General features: G+C 40.2%; 1 protein-coding gene across 14 annotated transcripts in view; it reads left to right on the top strand.

The window, feature by feature from the left end:
* Positions 1 to 8451: 8451 nt before the first annotated feature.
* The window catches only part of GPATCH8 (G-patch domain containing 8), a 102228-nt gene continuing 90125 nt past the window's right edge, over positions 8452 to 20554 (top strand). For 3 of the 14 annotated variants that reach the window (XM_070483363.1, XM_070483365.1, XM_070483358.1), the window contains exon 1: positions 8673 to 8736. Coding sequence is in view for 2 of the 14 variants with exons in the window: in XM_014849368.3 (XP_014704854.1) it covers positions 8692 to 8736 (45 nt within the window). In the remaining 12 variants the exon portion in view is untranslated. Of the gene's footprint in view, positions 8737 to 20554 lie in introns of all 14 variants that reach the window. The other 11 variants (XM_070483355.1, XM_070483353.1, XM_014849368.3 and 8 more) reach the window with 10 other exon arrangements.

Raw genomic sequence — 20554 nt, 5'->3', positions numbered from 1 at the left:
CATCCAGAGGTGTCACCTGATTGCCTCTGAATTTAAAGTAGCCTCACCCTCTCTCACGTCACTGTCACCGTCCCTGGGTGTTATCTTCCCTGCACCTGGCCATAGCTGAAATGACCTCATTTGTTTACTTGCATATTGTCTGTCCCCTCCATTCCAAAAAGACGTAAACTCGATGAAGGGCCTTTCCTCATGCTCACTTCGGTATCTCCAGCACCCAGAGCAGGGCTGCTTCAGACTGGACACATGATAAATGTTTGATGAGTAAAGGAATATGCTGAAGAACGCACTCCGAGAAGCTGGGTTAGCATATTTGCCACCTACCATAGGGGAGTCCTGTGGCCAGCAGCGTTTTCTTTTTTCCTTTGAATTTCATTTGAATGCTTTTGCGCATTGCGAATACTGTGGGCGCCTTTTCTCCCACTGCCTCAATTCTATCCCGATCCACACACTCAAGTTCCCATCTTTCCTCTGGCTGAGCAGAGATGGACAGACCACGTCTGAATCTTTTAGCTATGTGACCATGAACAAATTATGTGACCTCTCTGAGCCTTGCCTCTTCATTGGCCCACTAAGGATAATTATGCTACCAGCTATTTGGGTTATTTTCAGATTAAATGAAATGATACCTACAAATTGCATGTAAATACTAAAATGTTTAATAAGTGCCACTGTTACTAGTTTAAGAGAAGCAGTGATGAGATGGGAAGGACACGGGGTTCTGGTTCCAGCTGGTTACTTACTATTTCTGTGACCTTGGCCAAGTGACTACCTGCTTGAGCCTCTGTGTCCTCTTCCACAGAATGGTTGTGATAACAGTGGCGGCTATTTAACAGTATTCTTGGGATTATCAGAGAAAGTTCCAGATGAAGGTATGAAGTGGTCTTACCTTTCCCTGCAGGAGCAGTGGGAGGGGGCCGTAGGAGGGGCCCAGGGACAGCCCCTCATGTAGCATGCAGCCACCAGGAATCTGCTCTTCCTCGAATTATACCCAAGAATCCCCAAGAGACACAGCTGGGCCCACAGGGCCCAGAGACAGCTCTTGGGGGCTGGCCCTGTGGCGCAGTGGTTAAGTTCACACATTCTGCTTCAGTGGTCCTGGGTTTGCAGGTTCGGATTCTGGGTGTGGACCTATGCACTGCTTGTCAAGCCATGTTGTAGCAGGTGTCTCACATATAAAGTAGAGGAAGATGGGCATGGATGTTAGCTCAGGGCCAGTCTTCCTTGGGGAAAGAAAAAAAGAGGAGGATTGGCACAGATGTTAGCTCAGGACTAATCTTCCTCAAAAAAATAAATTAATTAATTATTTTTAAAAAAAGAGACAGCTCTTGGTTTCACCATCCCAATTGCCCCTCTCCATGATGAGAAAGAAACAAAAGCCTGATTTTACAGATAAGCAAGAACACCCCCAACCATGCAAAAAAAAAAAAAAAGATGGTACTTGACACATTGAATATTTCAAGCTGAAGGAATTTGAGAAATGGCATGTGCAAGAAGGGCTTTCTGACATTCCCCTGAAGCAGGTCATAAAATCTTCATGTGAGAGGTGCCCTCCCTATACTAGGAGGAAAGGAGCATCCTCATCTCTGAAGACTAAGGGGACATAGAGAGGAATCTGAATGAACAGGCCTTGACAGGTTCTCCCCATCTACCGCATCTTTCCACAACTTTCCACTCTTCATCAAACTTAGCATAAAACCACTCAGATTTCACCATTTCTTTGGGGCTTCATTTCCTTATGAAGCCTTCCATGTCACTTAAAACTTATGTTAAATAAATTTGCATGCTTTTCTCTTGTTAATTTGTCCTTTGTTGCAGGGGTCCCAGTCAAGTATTTAAAAGAGTAGAGGAAAAAGACATTTTTCTTCTCCTGCATAGCCCTCTAGCCATACTTACTGACCCGAAACTTCTACAGGCTGGGGGTTCACAGAGTCAGTCTCACTTTTGCCATTTGAACATGTATGTGAATATTCACTGCTCTGTTCTTTAACTTTTCTATAGGTATGAAATTTTTCAGAATAGATTAGGGAAAAATGTTAATGATAACAGAAAGACTGAAGAACCAGCCGGCCTGGCACTCCCCTCCGGGGGAACTGACCCGGGGGAGCTTTGTCCAGGAGGCCCTTTGCTCTGCTAGGAGTTTACCCCTTCGTTGCCCAAGGAGGTCCTGGGAGTTGAGTAGTCGTCTGCCACAACTGGGGAAATACTCAGGGAGTACTTTTGGTAAACAGGCAGTACTTTTGACCAAAGGTTGGAAGCTTGTCAACATTTTAATAACTGGTACAGCTTTACTTATAAATACCGGCTTTAAATCAGCTCTGATTCTAGAACGTGCTCACTCCCCGTCCAAAAACCTACAATGCCTCCCCATGGCCTAAAACACAATATCAAAACTCTTTAGTCCTACTGTCATATTAATAATAATGATAATAGTGTTAACAATAGCTATTGTTTATCAGGAGATTATGACAGCCAGGGACAGTCGGGAACTTCATGTGAGAAGAGCTACCATCATCCTTCTACAAACTCTCTGAGGTGGGTGATATTCTCCCAGAGATACTGAGAAGGAAACAAACTGGGTGCTAAGGGACTTACCAGGGTCATACAACCTGGCTCTACTTTTCATGGCTCCAGGAGCCAGGGCAAGTTTCTTCTCTCTAAACCTCAGTTTTCCCTTTTGTAAAATGGAGATAATCATATTTCCTGCCTCTCAGGGCAATGACAATTAATTTGATAATCCATGTAAAGTGTTTAGCATGGTGCCTGGTGTAGAGTCAGCTCTCGGTCCTTCAGTTCTGGAACATATTATTATTTCCTGTACTTTATATTCATGTATTATATTATCTCCTGTATTGTTATATTCATGTATTATTGATAGGGACCATTTTTAGTGACAGAGCTGAGTCTGATATCCAAGTTTCAGTTCTCAAACCTTAAAAGAAATGCTAAGGTCCCAGTTTTTTGTTTTTTGTTTTTATTTTTTTTTCCTTTTTCTCCCCAAAGCCCCCCGGTACATAGTTGTATATTCTTCGTTGTGGGTCCTTCTAGTTGTGGCATGTGGGATGCCGCCTCAGCGTGGCTCAATGAGCGGTGCCATGTCCGCGCCCAGGATTTGAACCAATGAAACGCTGGGCCACCTGCAGCGGAGTGCGTGAACTTAACCACTCGGCCATGGGGCCAGCCCCTAGGTCCCAGTTTTTAAAACTTAAAAGAAATCTTGTCCTGTTCACCTGTGTCCCCTATGGTGCCTTGAGCATGATATGCAATAGATGTTTCTTTAATTGAAAACACACTACCTCTCTGGGAAAATTTTTGAGGAAAATTAGCCCTGAGCTAACTACTGCCAATTCTCCTCTTTTCGCTGAGAAAGACTGGCCCTGAGCTAACATCCGTGCCCATCTTCCTCTACTTTGTACGTGGGACACCTACCACAGCATGGCTGGCCAAGCGGTGCCACGTCCACGCCTGGGATCCAAACCAGCGAACCCCGGGCCACCGAGAAGTAGAACATGGGCACTTAACTGCTGGCCCCTAATTAAAAATATTTTTTATTGAAACATAATTGACATGCAATATTATATTAGTTTCAGGTATACAACATAGTAATTCAATATTTTAATACATTACAAAAAGATCACCACAATAAGTCTAGTTACCATCTGCCACCATACAAAGTTATTACAATATTATTGATTATATTCCCCATGCCTACAATATATCCCTTTAATTAAAAAAATTTTTTATTGAAGTATAATTGAAATACAATATTCAGTTTTTATATTATTGTGATTGTAAATACTTTTCACAGTCAAGCCATGTTATATAGTAGGATTACTACAATTACATTTTTACCCCCTGAAGATAATTCCTTTTTTAAAAAAATTTGCTTAGTTTTCTATATTCTTATCACTGACTTTCCCTTCCAAACACTTTAGGGAAGTGTAAATCTCTTCTTCAGACTCACTAGATATTCCATTAGATTTCTTTTTGTCTTGCCAACAGTCTTCCTGGGGGCCTCTGTCCTCCTGTGTCCTCCTGTTCTCATCTGGGTTGGGTGTTTTTAGGCCTACTGCACAGTTGTCACCCTAGAATGTCTCCACACTGTCACCTGGGAATTCTCTTTGCTTCTTTCTCCGGTTGGAGCTCTGCTTTCTGGATCTCAAGTCTCCCTTTTTCTTGTTTTATTCCTCTGTTTTGCCGTAGAACATCCTTTAGTGGCTTCCAGAGAAGGAGGACATGGGAAATAAATTTTTTTGAGTGCTTGCAGGTCGGAAATATCATTTTTTCACTCTCACAGTTGATTAATGGTTTGGCTAGATATAGATTTCCAGGTTGGAAACCATCCCCCCTTAGAATTTCCAGGGCATTACTCCCTACTCTCCTCCCCTCTGGTATTCCAATGTCCAATCCTTCACATGTGACCTATTTAAGAGGAAACCTTTAGGAGCTTCTCTTTGTCCTAAGTGTCCTGAAATTTCACAGTGCTGTACCTGGCACCAAGTTATTTTTCATCCATTGTGCTGAGCCCTCTCAATTTTGAAACTCAGGCCTTTTGTACCAGAAAATGTTTACTTTCTTTAATATGCTCTTCCTTCCATTTTTTCCCCCGTTCTTTCTGGAAATCTTAGTATTTAGGTGTTGGATTGATCTTCACACTTTCTTATCTGCTCTTTCCTCTTTTCCATCTCATCCATTCGACAGATCTTTAGTGTCTACTATGTGCCATTCATTATTCTAGGTGCTGCGGATATAGAAGGGAACAAAACTGAGAAAAATTCCTGCTCCCGTTGAGTTTATATTACATATTAAAAGTGATAAGTACTATGAAGAAAAATAAAATTAAGGAAAGAGGCTAGGGAGTTCAGGACACAGGACTCTGTGATTTTAAATAGGGTGATCTTACTGAAACTAACGTTTGAATAAAGACCGGAAGATGAGGAGGCAAGCCATGTGGATATCTGGGAAAGAATACTCTTTCTTTTCTTTATTTTTAGGAAGATTAGCCCTGAGCTAACATCTGCCGCCAATCCTCCTCTTTTTTTTTTTTTTTTTTTTGCTGAGGAAGACTGACCCTTAGCTAACATCCATGCCCATCTTCTTCCACTTTATATGTAGGATGCCTGCCACAACATGGCTTGACAAGCAGTGCGTAGGTCTGCACCCTGGATCTGAACTGGCGAACCCTGGGCCACTGAAGTGGAGTGTGCAAACTTAATGGCTGCGCCACCAGGCCAGCCCCTCTGGGAAAGAATAACAGGTAGAAAGAACAGCACATGCATTCGTTCCTCAGTGGGGCAGGCTGAAGCAGGAACACGCCTGTGGGGTCAAGGTATAGCCAGGAGATCAGTGTGTCCAGAGACGAGGGAAGCAGCCGGCAGAGAGGAAAATGAGGTCTGAGAGGTGAGATGATGGTAGGTGGGCTTTATACTGTGAATGACAGAGAAAGCCACTGGAGTGTTGGAGCAGGGGAGCAATGTGATCTGACTGACTTTTTAACAGGATTGAAGCCAGGTATCTGAGGGTTACTGTAAATATTCAATAGGAACACGATTACCCTTTGTTCTTGTTCCCGACACAGACACAGATGAAAAGAAGTTAATCTTACTAATTTGCTGTTTTCTTGTTTAACCTGAGGGGTGATTCAAAGGTCACAAGGATTTATGAGCTTGTTTTGCAGAAGAAGAAGAAGGCCATTAAGGAAGTCACGATTAACAGATAACCAGCCCCTAGCTGGGGTTGATGCCCAGAAGTCTGATTGCTCAAGGGCTTATCTGGAGTGAAAGAAACACAGACTTCCCCTTTGTTCCTCTGAATCTCTTCCTCCCAAGCCCCTTAGCTCTGTAAAGACCCCCTGCTTTCTTCTTTAAGGAGGATTTGAGAGAACCTATCCTTCAGCCTTCTTGTTTTGGCCCATTCAAATAAAACTATCTCCACCTCCAAGCAGGATGTCTCAGTGGTTGGCTTACTGTGCATTGGGCATACGAACGTGAGATTAAGAGGTTCAGTATTAGGATCACCATAGCTCCTTTGAAGAGTTTAGGGCGGCAGGGTGGAAGCAGAACACTTAGTAGCTATTGCAATAGTTAAGGAGAAAGCAAAGGTGGTTTGGACCAGGGTATCTTTTTATACCGTTTTCTGGGATTCTGGGAGATTTCTACAGTTTTATTTTCTAATTCTCCTACTGAATTTTTCATTTCTGCTTAAGAAATTTTAACTTCTAGGGGCTGGCCCCGTGGCCGAGTGGTTAAGTTCACGCGCTCCGCTGCAGTGGTCCAGGGTTTCGCTGGTTCAGATCCTGGGTGCGGACATGGCACTGCTCATCAGGCTACGCTGAGGCGGTATCCCACATGCCACAAGTAGAAGGACCCACAGCTAAAGTATACAACTATGTACTGGGGGGATTTGGGGAGAAAAAGCAGAAAGAAAAAAAAAAGAAATTTTAACTTCCAAAAATTATTCCTTAATCTCTGTTCTTTTTTTTTCGAATTCTGTGCTCCCTGATGGTCCCTTGTTCCCTGAGGTAATCTTATATCTCCGTGTATATTGATTCTAATTCTTTTGATGGTTTCTTTCGCTACTTCTATTATCTCTGGTTCCTTTGAATTCCTTTTTCTGTTTTTTTTTGTTTTTTTGTTCTGTTTTTGGGTGGGTTTGTCTCTGTCTTTTCTGTTACAGGTTTCCTTCAGTGTCTGGTAATCCTTAGCTATCCATTCATACACAACAGCTGAGTGGAAGCTCTTGTGGATGGGACTTCCTGGATGATTGGGATATTTGAGTGGGAACATGACATTTATGTCGGGGAGACTCCACCCCTTCTTTCATTTTTGGTATCTGTAAGTTTTTTTTCACTAAGTCAGTCAATTTCCTAGAGAGGGATCCTGTAGTCTCTTGCTAGGAGAACCCCGACTCTCTGACCAGAATGTTGGCTTTTACTAAATCTTCCCATTTTCAGCATGGTATTTCCTTCCTTAGCTGTGCCAGATATATTAAAGTCTCTCTGGTTCAGCCTTTGCAGAGGAGAACTCTCCAGTTTGTTGCCTGGGTGGGAAAAAGCCTTAGAGTCTAACTGCTTCCTAAACTGCCTTATAATGAGTTCTCTTATTTTCAGCCCTATCCACACCTCACCTTCAGTGATACCTGGTGATTCCAATTCCTGAGCCTTTCTGAGACACCTCAGAGTTCATCAATTTGTTTCTGGGCTTCCCCATTCCAGGACTTGGCTTTCTCCATTCTACTATGGCCATTTCCATTTATCTGTGCTCTCCAGCTTCCCAAATGTTGTTGACATCTCTTGTCTGCTATTGTCCCTTCTTCAGGTCTCTCTGTCCATCTGAGTTTATGCCTTTCTCGTTCTTTTTACCATCATTTTAGTGGGTTTGGGAGAGGGAGAAGAGGTAAATACGTCATGTGGATACATGTGATTCAATGTGCCACATTTACCTTTGAGTCTCTTTACAATGTTTAAATTCTGTGTCCTGCTTCTCCTTAGATAGGGAGCTCTTTTCACTGCTTAGAATTGTATTCTGCTTGGACTAGAGGTTGGGTGAGGCAGAGGATAACAAAGGAGTAGAAAATACACACCATTTCTCCAAAAAATTACATTCCATTTGACTCTCTCAGGGTAGGGTAAGGGCCATTTTTCCATTGTGTGATTTCTGTCAACTACTCTTTTCAAAAGTAAGGAAGTCCAGCTTCCCCTCCTATGTATTTTATGTATTTTGGCTAAGGGAGTTGGAGGGCTGGGTGGGGTCCTCAGGAAGGTCATAGGATGGAAAAATCTGATTCATAATCCACATAAAGTCAGTGCTGGGCAGGGACAGTAGAGATTATCAAGTCCAATTTCCTTATTTTACAAAAAGGAAAGTGAAGCCCAGAGTTGATTTGGATCAACTTTGCTGTCTTGAGAAATACTTCTCGCAAAAGATCGCTTGAAAATGCCAAGTTCTTAGCAGTCATTGAGCCTTTGGGTCTCCTGTTCCCTCCATGCCAAGGCTGCGGTCCCTTGCTCTTCCTCGGGTCAAAGGTCGTTTCAGAGATAGTCCCTCTCCCCACTGTACCTAGTTTTATTTTTTGTAGCACTTGTTAATACCTAAAGCCAGGTAATTATTTTATTATTTATCTCATTTTCCCCGCTGGAATGTAAGCCCTGTGACAGAATGGACCTGTCCTATCTCGTTCACCGTTTAATCCTCAGGGCGAACCGAGATTTTAAACTAAGTAGTCTGGCTCCATAATCTGCGTTTTCAGCCACTACATTATACTGCTATTTGCTGAATAAAGCAGAAGATGGTCCTGCAAACAGAAGGAGTCAATAGAATTAAAAAGATACCGCACTCGGGTACACCAGCAGGTGGAAAACATCCGGACGCAAGCCCACTATGCCCGCTGTGCCCTTTCTCTCCGGAAGCGCTTGCAGCTCTCCGGCGCAAGTGCGCACGCGCGGCCGCCGGGGTCGCTCTGGGGCGCGCGCGAAGCGGGGACGCCAGGGAAGGTTCCGCCTCTGGGGCTGAAGGGCGCCTGCGCCGGCGGGGCTCCGGCCAGGACGCGCAGTCTCGCTGGCTCCCTCCCTCGCCTGCGCGCGACGGGTGGGCGTGGGAGGAGGCGGGGAACAGGGAGGGGAGGGAGGGGGCGGGTGTGACGGGAGGGAAAGAGCGAACTGGAGAGCGTCGTCCTGAGAGGAGTGAAGGCGGCAAAATGGCGGACCGCTTCTCCCGCTTCAACGAGGACCGAGACTTTCAGGTAAACACGGGCGTCGCCGAGGATCCGGGGAAGGCGCTGGCCGGGCCGGAACCTCCTCCTCCCCCGCTGCCCGCTCTCCTTCCTTCCAGGCTCTGCTCCGGCTTACGAGACTGCTCGCTCTCCTCCCGCCTCGGATTCCTCCGGGGGCCTCCCAGCTTGAGGCGAGGCCGCGTCTCCTATCGCCCCGTATTTTCTTCCCTCTTACGCTCAGGCCGCCGGGGTTGCGGCTTCGGCCGGTTAGGGCTTCGGGACCCCCGCCTGGCCGCTGGGCGAGGGCTGTGCCCCCGCGGCCCCGCCGGGCCTGGGGAGGCGCAGGGCTGGCGCCCAGGGAAGGAGGGCTGGGCGGCGAGGGCTCGGGGCGAGTGTTGCGGAGACCCGGCTTCGGAACCCCGGATTTTGCTTGCACGGCTCTTCTTGGAGCCCTCCTTTCTCTCTCCCCACTATAATAAATAAACCCCTTTCATTGTCTGTTTTCCCATCTCCTCGCCGGCGAAAAGGGTGCCTTAGTTGTCAGACGCCTTCTTGGTTCGTCAACCATTGAGATTTCCCCGGGCGTAAATGCTGTTGTCATTAGGCCGTTAATTGGGTTTGGAAAACAGTGAGTTATAGGACTGTGGTCGATGTAAGCTTAGCCCCGAATCCTGCCTCGAAAGAAGCTTTGTAAGGAGCATCATGATAATGGACTTTCCAAGCGTGTGCTAACTAGTGCCAAAAACTGGATTTTTCTGTCTTCAGTTGCAAATGTTGTATGGAAAAATGTCCTTGTGATGGCAAGCCGCATGGAGGAAGAAATAAAGGCCAAATTAGAATAACTCGTCTTTTGGCTGTTTAAAATATCTTCCTGTTGAGCATTGTTTCCGCAGAAATCTCCGCGACTAAAAGGGATTTGGTAGAGATTGGCTAGTTCTAGGGTAAAATGCAACCTCAGAGTGTCAGAGACACCACCGCATTACTACCGCATATCCTGGCAACAGCAATTTGGGTCAGGGGATGAACATCAGAACTGAAGTTTTTATCCCTCTGCAAAGCTTCCTCAGAGTAACACGGGAATACTCGGGGTGTGTTTCAGAAGGCAGTTTGAATTCCCTGAGATGACTGGGTTGGTAAATAAACAGGTAAAGCAGTTAAACCAACACTGTTAACAGTCTAGTGCATAGAACGCTTATGAGAAGTTTTGCAGCAGTAAGGGATCTGAGGGCTGTAGAAAAGCCTGGTGGTCATGCGCCTGCTGTGTAGCCGCAGCACAATCCAGGATCTCAAGGTGTTTAAGAAATAATGCAGGTAGGGAAGTTTGAAGCAGTTCCTATTAGCCGTTTGATCCCTGAGAAAGGTGGTTTTTTTAGTGAGCAACCATAAAACATGAGTAGGCTGCAAGATGTGTGGGTTTTATTGGTAATTTTTAAAGAGACATGTTGATAACTAAAACCCCCAAGTGCTTTTCCAAGAGGGGGGAATTTCAAGGTGACCTCATAAAACTGGAAGTAGATAATATGACCAATTAAGTTTTGAGGGAAAATGGCAGGCGACCACAGAAATTCAGCAGGCTTAAGCAAACAGGATTTGCAGGGCCTTGAAAGAAGATTTTGAAGACTGGGTAGCAGAGTATGAATGCTGTCACTTGAAAACATTGAGAAAGCCTCTACCTTTTCAAATAAGGTGACTTTCTCTTCAGATGCTGTAGTTTAGTTTAGTCTGATGCTTTAGTTGGGTTTATGTAAAACCTGCTTTTGGTTGCTTGGTAGTCTGTTGAAGATAACTACATATATTTTAAGTTTATTTCCTGCTTTTATGTTGGAGTAACCAACTCCTGCTGTATTGGATCAACCAGAAAAATGTTTTTTTTTTTAAAATTCAGATGTCCTAGCATTATGAGTAAATAGGGTATTGGGAATGAAAATCTTTTAGACAATAATAAGCTGTTAAAGCCTTTGTAAATTATTGTGCTAACATTTCTAAAAAGCATTTAAAAATATTTAAAGGGATATTTTTTCTGGATGTCTTAATAAAGGGGAAAATAATAGATTGATTTTCATGAATGATGTCCTTCGATTTAAAGTTAGTGGAGAGAAAATGTAATAGGATGCTCCTGTGTGTAGTATATCTGGAGCATTTTTCAAGGTTGTTATTGAAAATTAAATGTGGCCTCCTTAAGGTTTTCAGTGATAAATGAGGTGAAGCCACTGAGTACTCTTGTAAACAAATCCAGAGTAAGTTTCCACACACTGCATGGATCCTGTTGCTTTAAATGGATCTTCTTATAGCACTGGAAATTTTTCTGTGTATCTTCTCTGGTGAGTTCTAGATGATTGTCATTTTCTTTGCCTTTAATTTGGCTAGCTAATTTAGAATTTGTAGAATTTCCCTCTTTGCTGGTTTACCATCAAGTGCAAATTTTGGAGAGTTTGAATGTTGTCTCTTGAACTTAGTATGGAGTCACAGGTGGGCTCACTGTTAGATTTTGTGAACACCTAGAGTTTCAAAGGTATTTTGTATAATAGAGTGAGGAGCTTAACTGTGGTACCCCACTTGAAGCACTTATGAAATAAAGAGTAATCGTTATCAGGGGCATATATTTTAAAACATACATTTGATAACTTCATTATAATAATAAACAGGTACTATTCTATAGGCTTTATGTGTATTATCTCATAATCTTCACAATAACCTTAGGAGGTAGGTACATTACTCCTGTTTTCAAATATGGCAGCTGAGGCACAGCAAGTTAAATAACTTGTCAAATATACACAGCTGGTAAATCGCAGAGCCTGGATTCAGACTCTGGCTTATTGACTCTTGAAGCTGTGCTCATGACTATTATCTCTACTGGCAATTATATATTTTATATAGCTGTAATTGAGTCATCAAATGGAGGATAAACTTAGACTTCAGAAAGAATAAATGGGCTTTTGAGTGAAGTGATACAGTTACGGTTTTTTACTCTGTTCTGTTTTGTCCAGATCTGTTTCTTGTTGGTCTCCCAAGGGCTTCTGGGGAGGCTTCTGACAGTGATAAATTACTCTGTGTCATAGAGGATATATTGTTAACTGTTGTTTTAGTTTAGATATTCTTTTGTGTAGCCTTCTTAAGTGGTATTTTATTTTTGGAAATCTTTGTGATCTACGGTGATGTATTTACTTTAAAAAATATTTTGAGAGTTTTGCCTACTCCTTTAAGAATCTGACCTCAATTTCTGAATGAGACATGACTTCTGCCTACGTGTACCAGATTAAGGCATATTTATTCACAGATTGAAATGTTACACAAACTAATGGAAAGTACATAACATAATTTACGCTAAAGATGTCTTCAGCACTTTGAATTACAGGTTTACCAAAGAAAGTTTTATTTGTACAGTGACGTACAGCTGGAAGGTGTTAAGATAGACACTGCTTAGCACTTTGTGTTGCGCAGCTATTAATGGGGATATAGTTGCGTGCTAGTGAGGAAATGTTCTTCAGTTTGTGTACCTGCAGAGGGCTGGGATTTAGAGTAGCCTCTCTTTCCTTCTTGTTCTGAATGTATTCTGCATTAGAATTCTAATGCAAAGGAACTGCAATAATAGATCAGTGAGTGATAGAAAAATGAGAGACACACATATTTTAAAGGTCATAATAAAAATATAAAAATTACCCAAGAACTTTTTGTAATCTGTTTAAGTAGTGATAATGGTAAATGGCAGTAAGCAAGTCATGTATTACTTTTATGTAGTATGTTTGTAGGATTCTTCTTTGTGTTTCATATATGATACCAGGATGTGACCTTCAGTTAATTCTTAGTTCAGACCATTAAGTCAGGAGGTTTACAGTTTTAAAATACTTAGCTCACAGAAAATATACTAATATATATAAAATATACTAATACAATACTAACACACTAATATTTTCTGTGAGGTCCTATGTAAGAGAGTTGGCATTCTAACGCAAGGATGCCAGAGATGACACAAGGGCAAGTGTTCTAATCTGTTTCCTGAGTCTCTCTCCCATCATCTGGAAGAGATGCCACTAGCTATGAAAATAAGTGTCAGCTTTACCTGGGATACTGAAACATTACTATTCCCTTTCTCATACACATTATGATAAGTGGAAAGGATTGGAACCAAGGCTGTACAGATTTCAAAACAGTGATGATGAACAGGCATTGTTAGCAAATGCAGAATTATTGGTTAGGATATTATCGGGATCAAGGGTGACAAAAGTAAGGTTAACATAAGGGAAGGCTCCCTGGTGGTGATTTGAAGGGTAAAGGGTATATATTTAAGGCAAAAGGCCCTTGAAAACATAACAAGGAATAAAATCAGAGAAAGACATTTATAAAAAAAGTTGCATTGGAGGGAGAATGAGATTGGCAACAGCTATCATCATAGGGCTTCATGTGATGGTATGCTTATTTATTTCTTTTCAAAGCAGGCATGGGAGACGAAGAAGAAACAGGTCTAGACAAATATACTATTAGGTTGATTATTACAGGACGGTTCTAGTGCTGTCAAAATTATAGAAAAATAGGTGTCCCTGTTGTATTCTCTCATTTTATTCTATACGTGTCACACAGTTCTCATTAAAGTTCTGCAGAGGGATTCTTGTATCACATTTTTTCAGGTCTTTATAGGTTATATGACCAGAACTAAAATTCATGACTTAAAATTTTTTTAAGCACATGTATAATTACCTATCCTGTTTGTGCTGCTTCCTAGCTGAGATACATTTTCATATAATTTCTATCTATTTGGGTACTTGATAAAATGAAAAAAGGACAGTCTGTTTTCTTGATGTGGTCAAGATTACCATTTTGTGAAAAAAAGTAGCAGAAGTTCATGAGATCTTGAATTACGGATTTGAAACCCGAAAGGGGTTTCGTCTTTGTTCTTATGACTTAATAAGTTTCTAATATTTTATTAATGAAAATTGATTTCAGCTTGAATTAGACATCCAGTTCTTGAATTCTGTTAAAATTCCTTCCCTGAAACAACTTGGTACTTTTGCTTGTATGTCTGGCATTAATTCTCTTTTCATATTAGCATTGCCATTTAGTATTAAGTGAAAGCTGACTCAGAGTAATTACCAAAGGAATTACAAATGACCACCACAAATACTGAAAGAAGTCATTGATTTGATATTGCAGTGAATACCAGAAGATGTTGTAATGATTTTCCATTTATAAAAAGTGAATTGTCCATTTAACTAAATGTGCTTAGTGCATATTGTATTAATCAGTGCAAAAATTTAAATATGCCCAGGCTGAAAGACACAATATACTGTATTATCATGTTTGTACTAAATGATATCTTTGGGATTTAACAAATATATTTAGTATTTTATACTTAATTTAGGATTGTATGGAAGAAAAAATAGCTGAAGTTGCTTTGGCATTGTACATAGGTTAATAGCACATAGTGTTTTAGTAAGTGCTATAGATAGTAAGAAATTAGAGTTAAGGCCTAAAATAGGAGTTTCCTGTTATTTGCCTTAATTCTTTTTACCAGCAATGTTGAGATAAGGTAAATTTTGCGTTGTGTGTCACTTAAGAGACCAGAAAATATCTTTGTAATATTACATTTGGTCTCATCTCACAAGGTGCCAATTATTTGTCATCCTTGCCACTCTTTGACATGACATGACATGGATTTCAAAGAGGGATTTTGATTTGTCTCTGTGTTTTATAGAATAGACATACAAAGCAACTCTCCAGGTTTAAAGTTGTAATAGAAAGTCACTGATGATGTTTCGTGACTAACATTTTTTTTTGAAGATTGGCACCTGAGCCAACAACTGTTGCCAATCTTTTTTTTTTTTTCTGCTTTTTCTCCCCAGATCCCTCCAGTACATAGTTGTATATTTTACTTGTGGGTCCTTCTAGTTGTGGCATGTGAGGTGCCGCCTCACTGTGGCCTGACAAGCAGTGCCATGTCCATGCCCAAGATCTGAACCAGCGAAACCCTGGGCTGCCGAAGCAGAGTGTGTGAACTTCACCACTCGGCCACGGGGCCCGCTCCAGTGACTAACATTTTAAATAATGATTGTTGGAAAAGTTAGTCCTCATGTCTTATGGCTCATTAACATAATTTTTCCAGAGTTGATGAGGGAAGAGCAACTTAATTTTTCACTCTTTGTAGACAGTACTGATCAAGAAATTAATTTGACACTCTAGGCCTTGACAGTAGAAGGTAAAACTGATGCTTGTGGATTATATGCTGTAGTGTCAGTAATTTCTCTTGTTGCTGTGAGTAAAGCTGTGAGTAAAATTATGAGGTACCTTAAGAGAAAGGGCGAAAGTGGTTGAAAATTTAATTGGTGTAATACTGCTTTAGGGTAACATCTGCACAAGACTTAACAAGGAGTATGATTGCCTTGAATATTTTTCTAGAATATAAACTAATTTTTGAGAAGATTGTTAAAACAGTGTTTGAATAGTACTTGTATTGAGAAGTAAATATGAGTATGTCTGTGGTAGACGTTGGTTAAGAAGTGGTATTTTTTCCCAAAGAGCTTTTGTTTTAGATTGAGAGATAACAAAAGTAACAGTAATTTTTAGTTTATTACTTATAAGACCATCAATAAATGCAAAACTCTAAGAAATGGAGAGAACTCTTAAAGTGGGATGATTGGGTATGCCTTTATGAAGAAATTAGCATTTAAGCTGGGTCTTGAAAGATGGAATTGCATCCTTGCAAAGGAAAAGAATGGGAGGCATTCAGTTGGAGAAAATAGCCAGGCCAAAAGTATAGAAGTGGAACAAAAGTACAGAAGTATATGTACAAAAGTATAGAAGGAGAACTGGGTTTTGATTTTTTTTAATGACAATGAATAAACCATTGGGCATAGGGAAAAAGTGAAAGCTAGGGCTGCAAAAGTAAGTTTTATTTTAATGCTTTAAGCAGGAAGGTAGTAGCTATTTAAGATGTTTAAGAGGGATAGACATCAAAGCAGTTTTTCTTATGGGAAGATTAATTAAGATATAATTGTGTTGTATGTGCTATACATACAGTTAAAGCTGTGATAACCAGTCTCCGTAAACCAGAGTTAATGTGAGTGAGGGCAAGGGAGTGATTATAATAATGGACTGTGTGATTTTAAGGTTGATAGGGAGATAAGTGAGGACTTTTCAGGTGGAGAGGTGGGGGACTGGAGTGAAAAGTTGGGTCAGTGGATTATATGTTCTGATGGGGTTTAGGAATTGTTGGAGTGGAGATACTAGAGGGAATGAGCTGGAAAGATAGAAGATTGTGGTTGGAGAGCACAATGTTTGAAATAGATTATGGAAGGTTGAGATTATTGGTAATGATCATGAAAATGAGATGGCTAATGTAGGATGGAAGACAAGGTTATTATAGGAAAGGAAATTAAGGAACTGTGGCACCAGGATGTTGTAAAATTATCCAACTTGGATATTAGTATGGTAATATAATATAGTTGTATACTGTCGTGGTTTAGTAAGTGCCCTTATATACCTTCTTGTCTTCCAGCAACTCAGTGAGGTAAATAAAATAGATAGTGTCTCAGTTTTACAGATGAAGAAACTGAGGCCCAGATAAATTACCTGTTTTGCCTAGTACAGAGCTGAGTTTTGAACTTTAATCTTCTGATTTGTAGTGTTTTTTCTTCTGTGGTGTATAGATTGGCCTCTTTTCAAGGAGATGAGTGTTGGTGTTGTGTACTGTATATAAAGCATTGTTTAATACATGGCAGCATTTTCTACCAGTTAACTAATTGGTGGGAAATAGTTGGTATGCTTATCATTATATATTTTTTCAGTGTTATAAGCTTAATTGATTGGTTATGGCTTCTTGCTTTCCTTTTCGCTGTGTATAGATCTACTAGACAATTTTATTCCATTTCCCAAACATTTATTAAGTGCCCATTTGTTAGCATGGCATCATAAAAGGATAAGAAAAGAAGGTAAAATCAATCCAGTTTGTTCCAGTAAAAGAGTAAGTGGGAGGGGAGAATGGTACTTCTACTGGATACTGTCAAATTAGGCTACTGTCCTAGTATCCTTGACCATTACAACATCAAAAATTGACTGCTGTGATATCTAGTGAAGATACTATCAGCTACTGTTTTCTGAGTATGTGTTACGTGCCAGCCCTGTGCCAAGGCATTTTGGAGATAGTTATCTAATCTAAGTAACTATCCAAACCAGGGGGTGGTATCCCTCATTTTAAAGATGAGAAAACTGAGGCTCGGAGAAATTCAGGCCACGTAGTTAGGAAACTCAGATTTGAATCTTGATCTCTCCTAAAATGGGACTTTTCCTGTGGTTCCTGATTGTTTCAAGTATAAGATCCAAACTCAGTAACTTGGCCTATAAGATTCTTAAGCATGTGGTGCCACCATAACAGGTGTATCTCTTTTCTTTTCCCCTCATTGTCCTGCCATCCTGCAGTTCCTGTTATCTGGAAATGTTTGGCTCTTTCATTATTGTTGTTTTTACCTATCTGGAATTCCTACTACTCATTCTTCAAGACTCAATTTGATGTCGTCTCTGATATCTTCCCTAGGCAAAGTTAGTTGCTTTATTTTCTGTGCTCCCATAGCACTTTGGTTATATTTCAGTAATAGCGCTTTTACTAATAATAGTAGTAGCTAATAGTACGGCGTGCTTACTGTATTAGACACTATGTTATGCGCTATTATCTCATGTAATCTCCCAGTAAGGTAAATTCTGTTATTATCTCTATTGTACAAATGAAAAACTTACCCAGTTTGCACTGGGAGCAAGTCGAAGAGGTCACTTTCAGGTAGTTTGGACCAGTCTAGGCCTTTAGCCACTGTACTGTTCTACCTCTCCTACTGTATACTTACTTACTTCTTATAATTTATCTTATCTCACTGGACTTAGAACTCCCTGAATGCAGAGACTTTTTTGTTTTATTCATTTTTCTAGTGTTGAGTCAAGATTTGGCACCTAGAAATTGCTCAGATATTTCAATTAATGATTAACTAAGGCAAGTATGTAGGAAGGAGAGGCTTAGGAGAATCTGAGAAGAATGTCCAGGCTTGGGGACTCAGCTTCCTGCAGTGCTGTAGATTATCTAGGTTGAATTATTAGTTTCTGTGATATCCTGTAAAGCCAGTTGAGGGATATTTCAAGTATGGAAGTTGGCAGTCATTTTTTAGCTGTGAGTTTCCTTCTGTGTGACACACTGTACATACACTTCTTTTCCTGTGGACTAGTGCAGAATTTTTGTCAAACGTCTGAATAGATAGACATTTGTCATACAAGCCATTGGTACAAGAAATAATATGCATTACTGTGGGTCCCAGAGGAATTTTTAACTGTTTCCTTTCTTTTTTGAATGCCTCAAGAATTGTTTGCTCTATCTTGCATGCATTTCTGAAAAAGGTTGATCTCTTCCGTAGGATTTTTAAAAGTTAGTAATTTTTCAGTGTAGTGCTTTTTTGGAAGCCAGTTCTTTCTTGTTCTAGTAAAATTATCCAGTAAATTGGATGTGCCAAACAGGTGTACATGTATTTTTAGATGAGTGTGTGATATACTCATACCTTTGACCCAGTGTACTGTTTTCAAGTTCTTAGTTATTTGCTAAGATTGCTAGCCAATTATCTTTCCTACCAATTTACATAGAATTAAATTTAATAAGTGAATTTATTCTTCTGGGTTATTGACTGGCCTCGACAGTACTTTAAAATAATAATTCATTACTTTTTACTTCTTTAAACCTCACAACCTATGCAGTAATACTATAGTGTAATCATCTGGATTTTACAGCTGGGGAAACAGGCCTATGCCTAGAGAGAGGTTTGGTAATTTGCCCTAGGTTATACAGCTAGCAGATGGTAATGATTTGATTTTTGCTGTCTCTGACTTCAGAGGTCTTTGGTTTCATAATAATACACTGGAAGTTGTTGTGAATCAGACTATATGATTATGAAGACAATAGTGAAGAATTGAGGTTTTTGAGGAATTGCCCACAATGGTGTTTTTGTCCACTTTCCAAATTGAAATAAATTTTAAGTATACTAATAAAATGACACCACTAATCCTTCAGAATGGGTTTTTTTGGGGGGGGTAGTTTTTTTCATCCTGAGACATTTTCTTTCTGAATTGTTTGGGATAATACTAGAGTTACTTTATTTGGAATGAGTAGGGGAGAGGGAGACAGAGGAAGTCTCTCATTTATTTTATGACAGAAGAGGATTGGTTTTTTTTCATAGATGGAATATGACACTATCCTGTATGGTTCTATCTGCTAAAATACCATTTTTTGTCCATGGCAGGTGAAATCAGCATGATTCTGTATTTTGAATTTAGAAAGTCCAAGTTATATACAAGTATGTTACTTGAGTTGTGAGGTAGGGCTACGCTTAATATATCCACTTAGTAACATTAGACAGTCTCTAAGGGAATAATGGTAAATCCGATACAAAAGATATATTTTTGTTGGGGAGATTTGGAGCGGAGAGAAACAGGAACATTTACAGTATGCAGCTTAATAGCCGGAGCGAGGTGCTAGCAGATAGGGCTGGCATGAGTGGTACAATATACTGCTAAAGATAAAACTGTTTTAAACTTGGCCCAAGCCTAGTCTAGATGGGAAAAGTCAGACAGGACTTAAAACTTTAGTCTATATAATCCTCGTGTTAATAATTAATTTGACTATTCGTTAGAAACTCTGGATCCACTGACTTTGACTATGAGTAATATTTTTTCCTTAAATTTTTTTTTTAGAAATTGTATTAGGTTTTAATAGTTGTGGAAAGACGGAAGAGAATATCCCTTCTTTAGGGTCTTAAATATTGTGTTCTGCTATTTGAGATTATGGGCTGTTGGTTGTGATCTTTAAAGTATTGTCCCGATAATTGCGTCTTCTCTAGCTCTAATTTTCCCTATTAATTACCATATAGTTAATCACTGGAAAGGGTACAGCTGTGGGATTATGTGATTCCAAAATCAGCAATGGTTACCAAATAACAAGATTCCACTTATATGGGTAAATTTAGGACAATCTCTATCTCTATTTATATTTAAATGATCAGCACAGCTAAATTTGTAATAGAGAAGTTTCCGCATTTGTCCTGTGCTTGGAAGCAGAATCCTTGACCTGTAAGGAACTAGAGCTACTGTGTATTTTAATAACGTGCAGGTCAGCCAGGTTCTTCTATTCATTTGTAATTAGACCGGCCACAAGTTGAAGCTTTTTTTGAGAGAAGAGGCAGTTGAAGGAAAGTCAGCTGGGTGTGTGTATACACGTCTGTGCATTTTAAAATATTTAACATTAACACTTTTTTTTTAGAAAAGTGAATTTGCTCCTAGTCTGATTCTTTTGAAGTTAAATTTCTGATCAGCATAAATGAAAATCTGTATTTCAATTCTGAAAGCAGGTAGTATTTGAAAAGGAAGAGTTGATTTAGACAATGAAATAAGTGTTCCAAGCAATCATCATTAAAATTGAATTTTAGGAATGCTCTAACATAGGATCTGTGAATTTTCACTAGGATGACCACATGTTCCCGTGTATGCCTTTTGTCCTGGCATAATTACTGTTAGCACTCCTTTTTACTCTCAAAGTGCCCTGGTTTGTGTGATTTATTATATGATCATCCTAGCTCTAACGGGATTTGAGAAATCTAAATGAGGTTTTAAAAGCAGGGTAAAGCAGAAAAAAATACTTTTCAAATCCCTGTTGAGGCCTTCAGATAATCAGATGTCATACTGACTATTTTTGGAAAGAATGATTTTAATTAGTCTTAAGTTCATCAGAATGACTTAAAAAATTTTTTGGGGGGAGGAGAGAGGCAAGAAATAAAATACTTATCATCATCATCACTGCTGCTACTATTTCTACTATAGTTTGTGCCCTGGG

Source organism: Equus asinus, chromosome 13, assembly GCF_041296235.1.
Source record: "Equus asinus isolate D_3611 breed Donkey chromosome 13, EquAss-T2T_v2, whole genome shotgun sequence".
NCBI classification, from domain to species: domain Eukaryota; kingdom Metazoa; phylum Chordata; class Mammalia; order Perissodactyla; family Equidae; genus Equus; species Equus asinus.
This window is presented reverse-complemented; position numbering and strand designations above follow the sequence as displayed.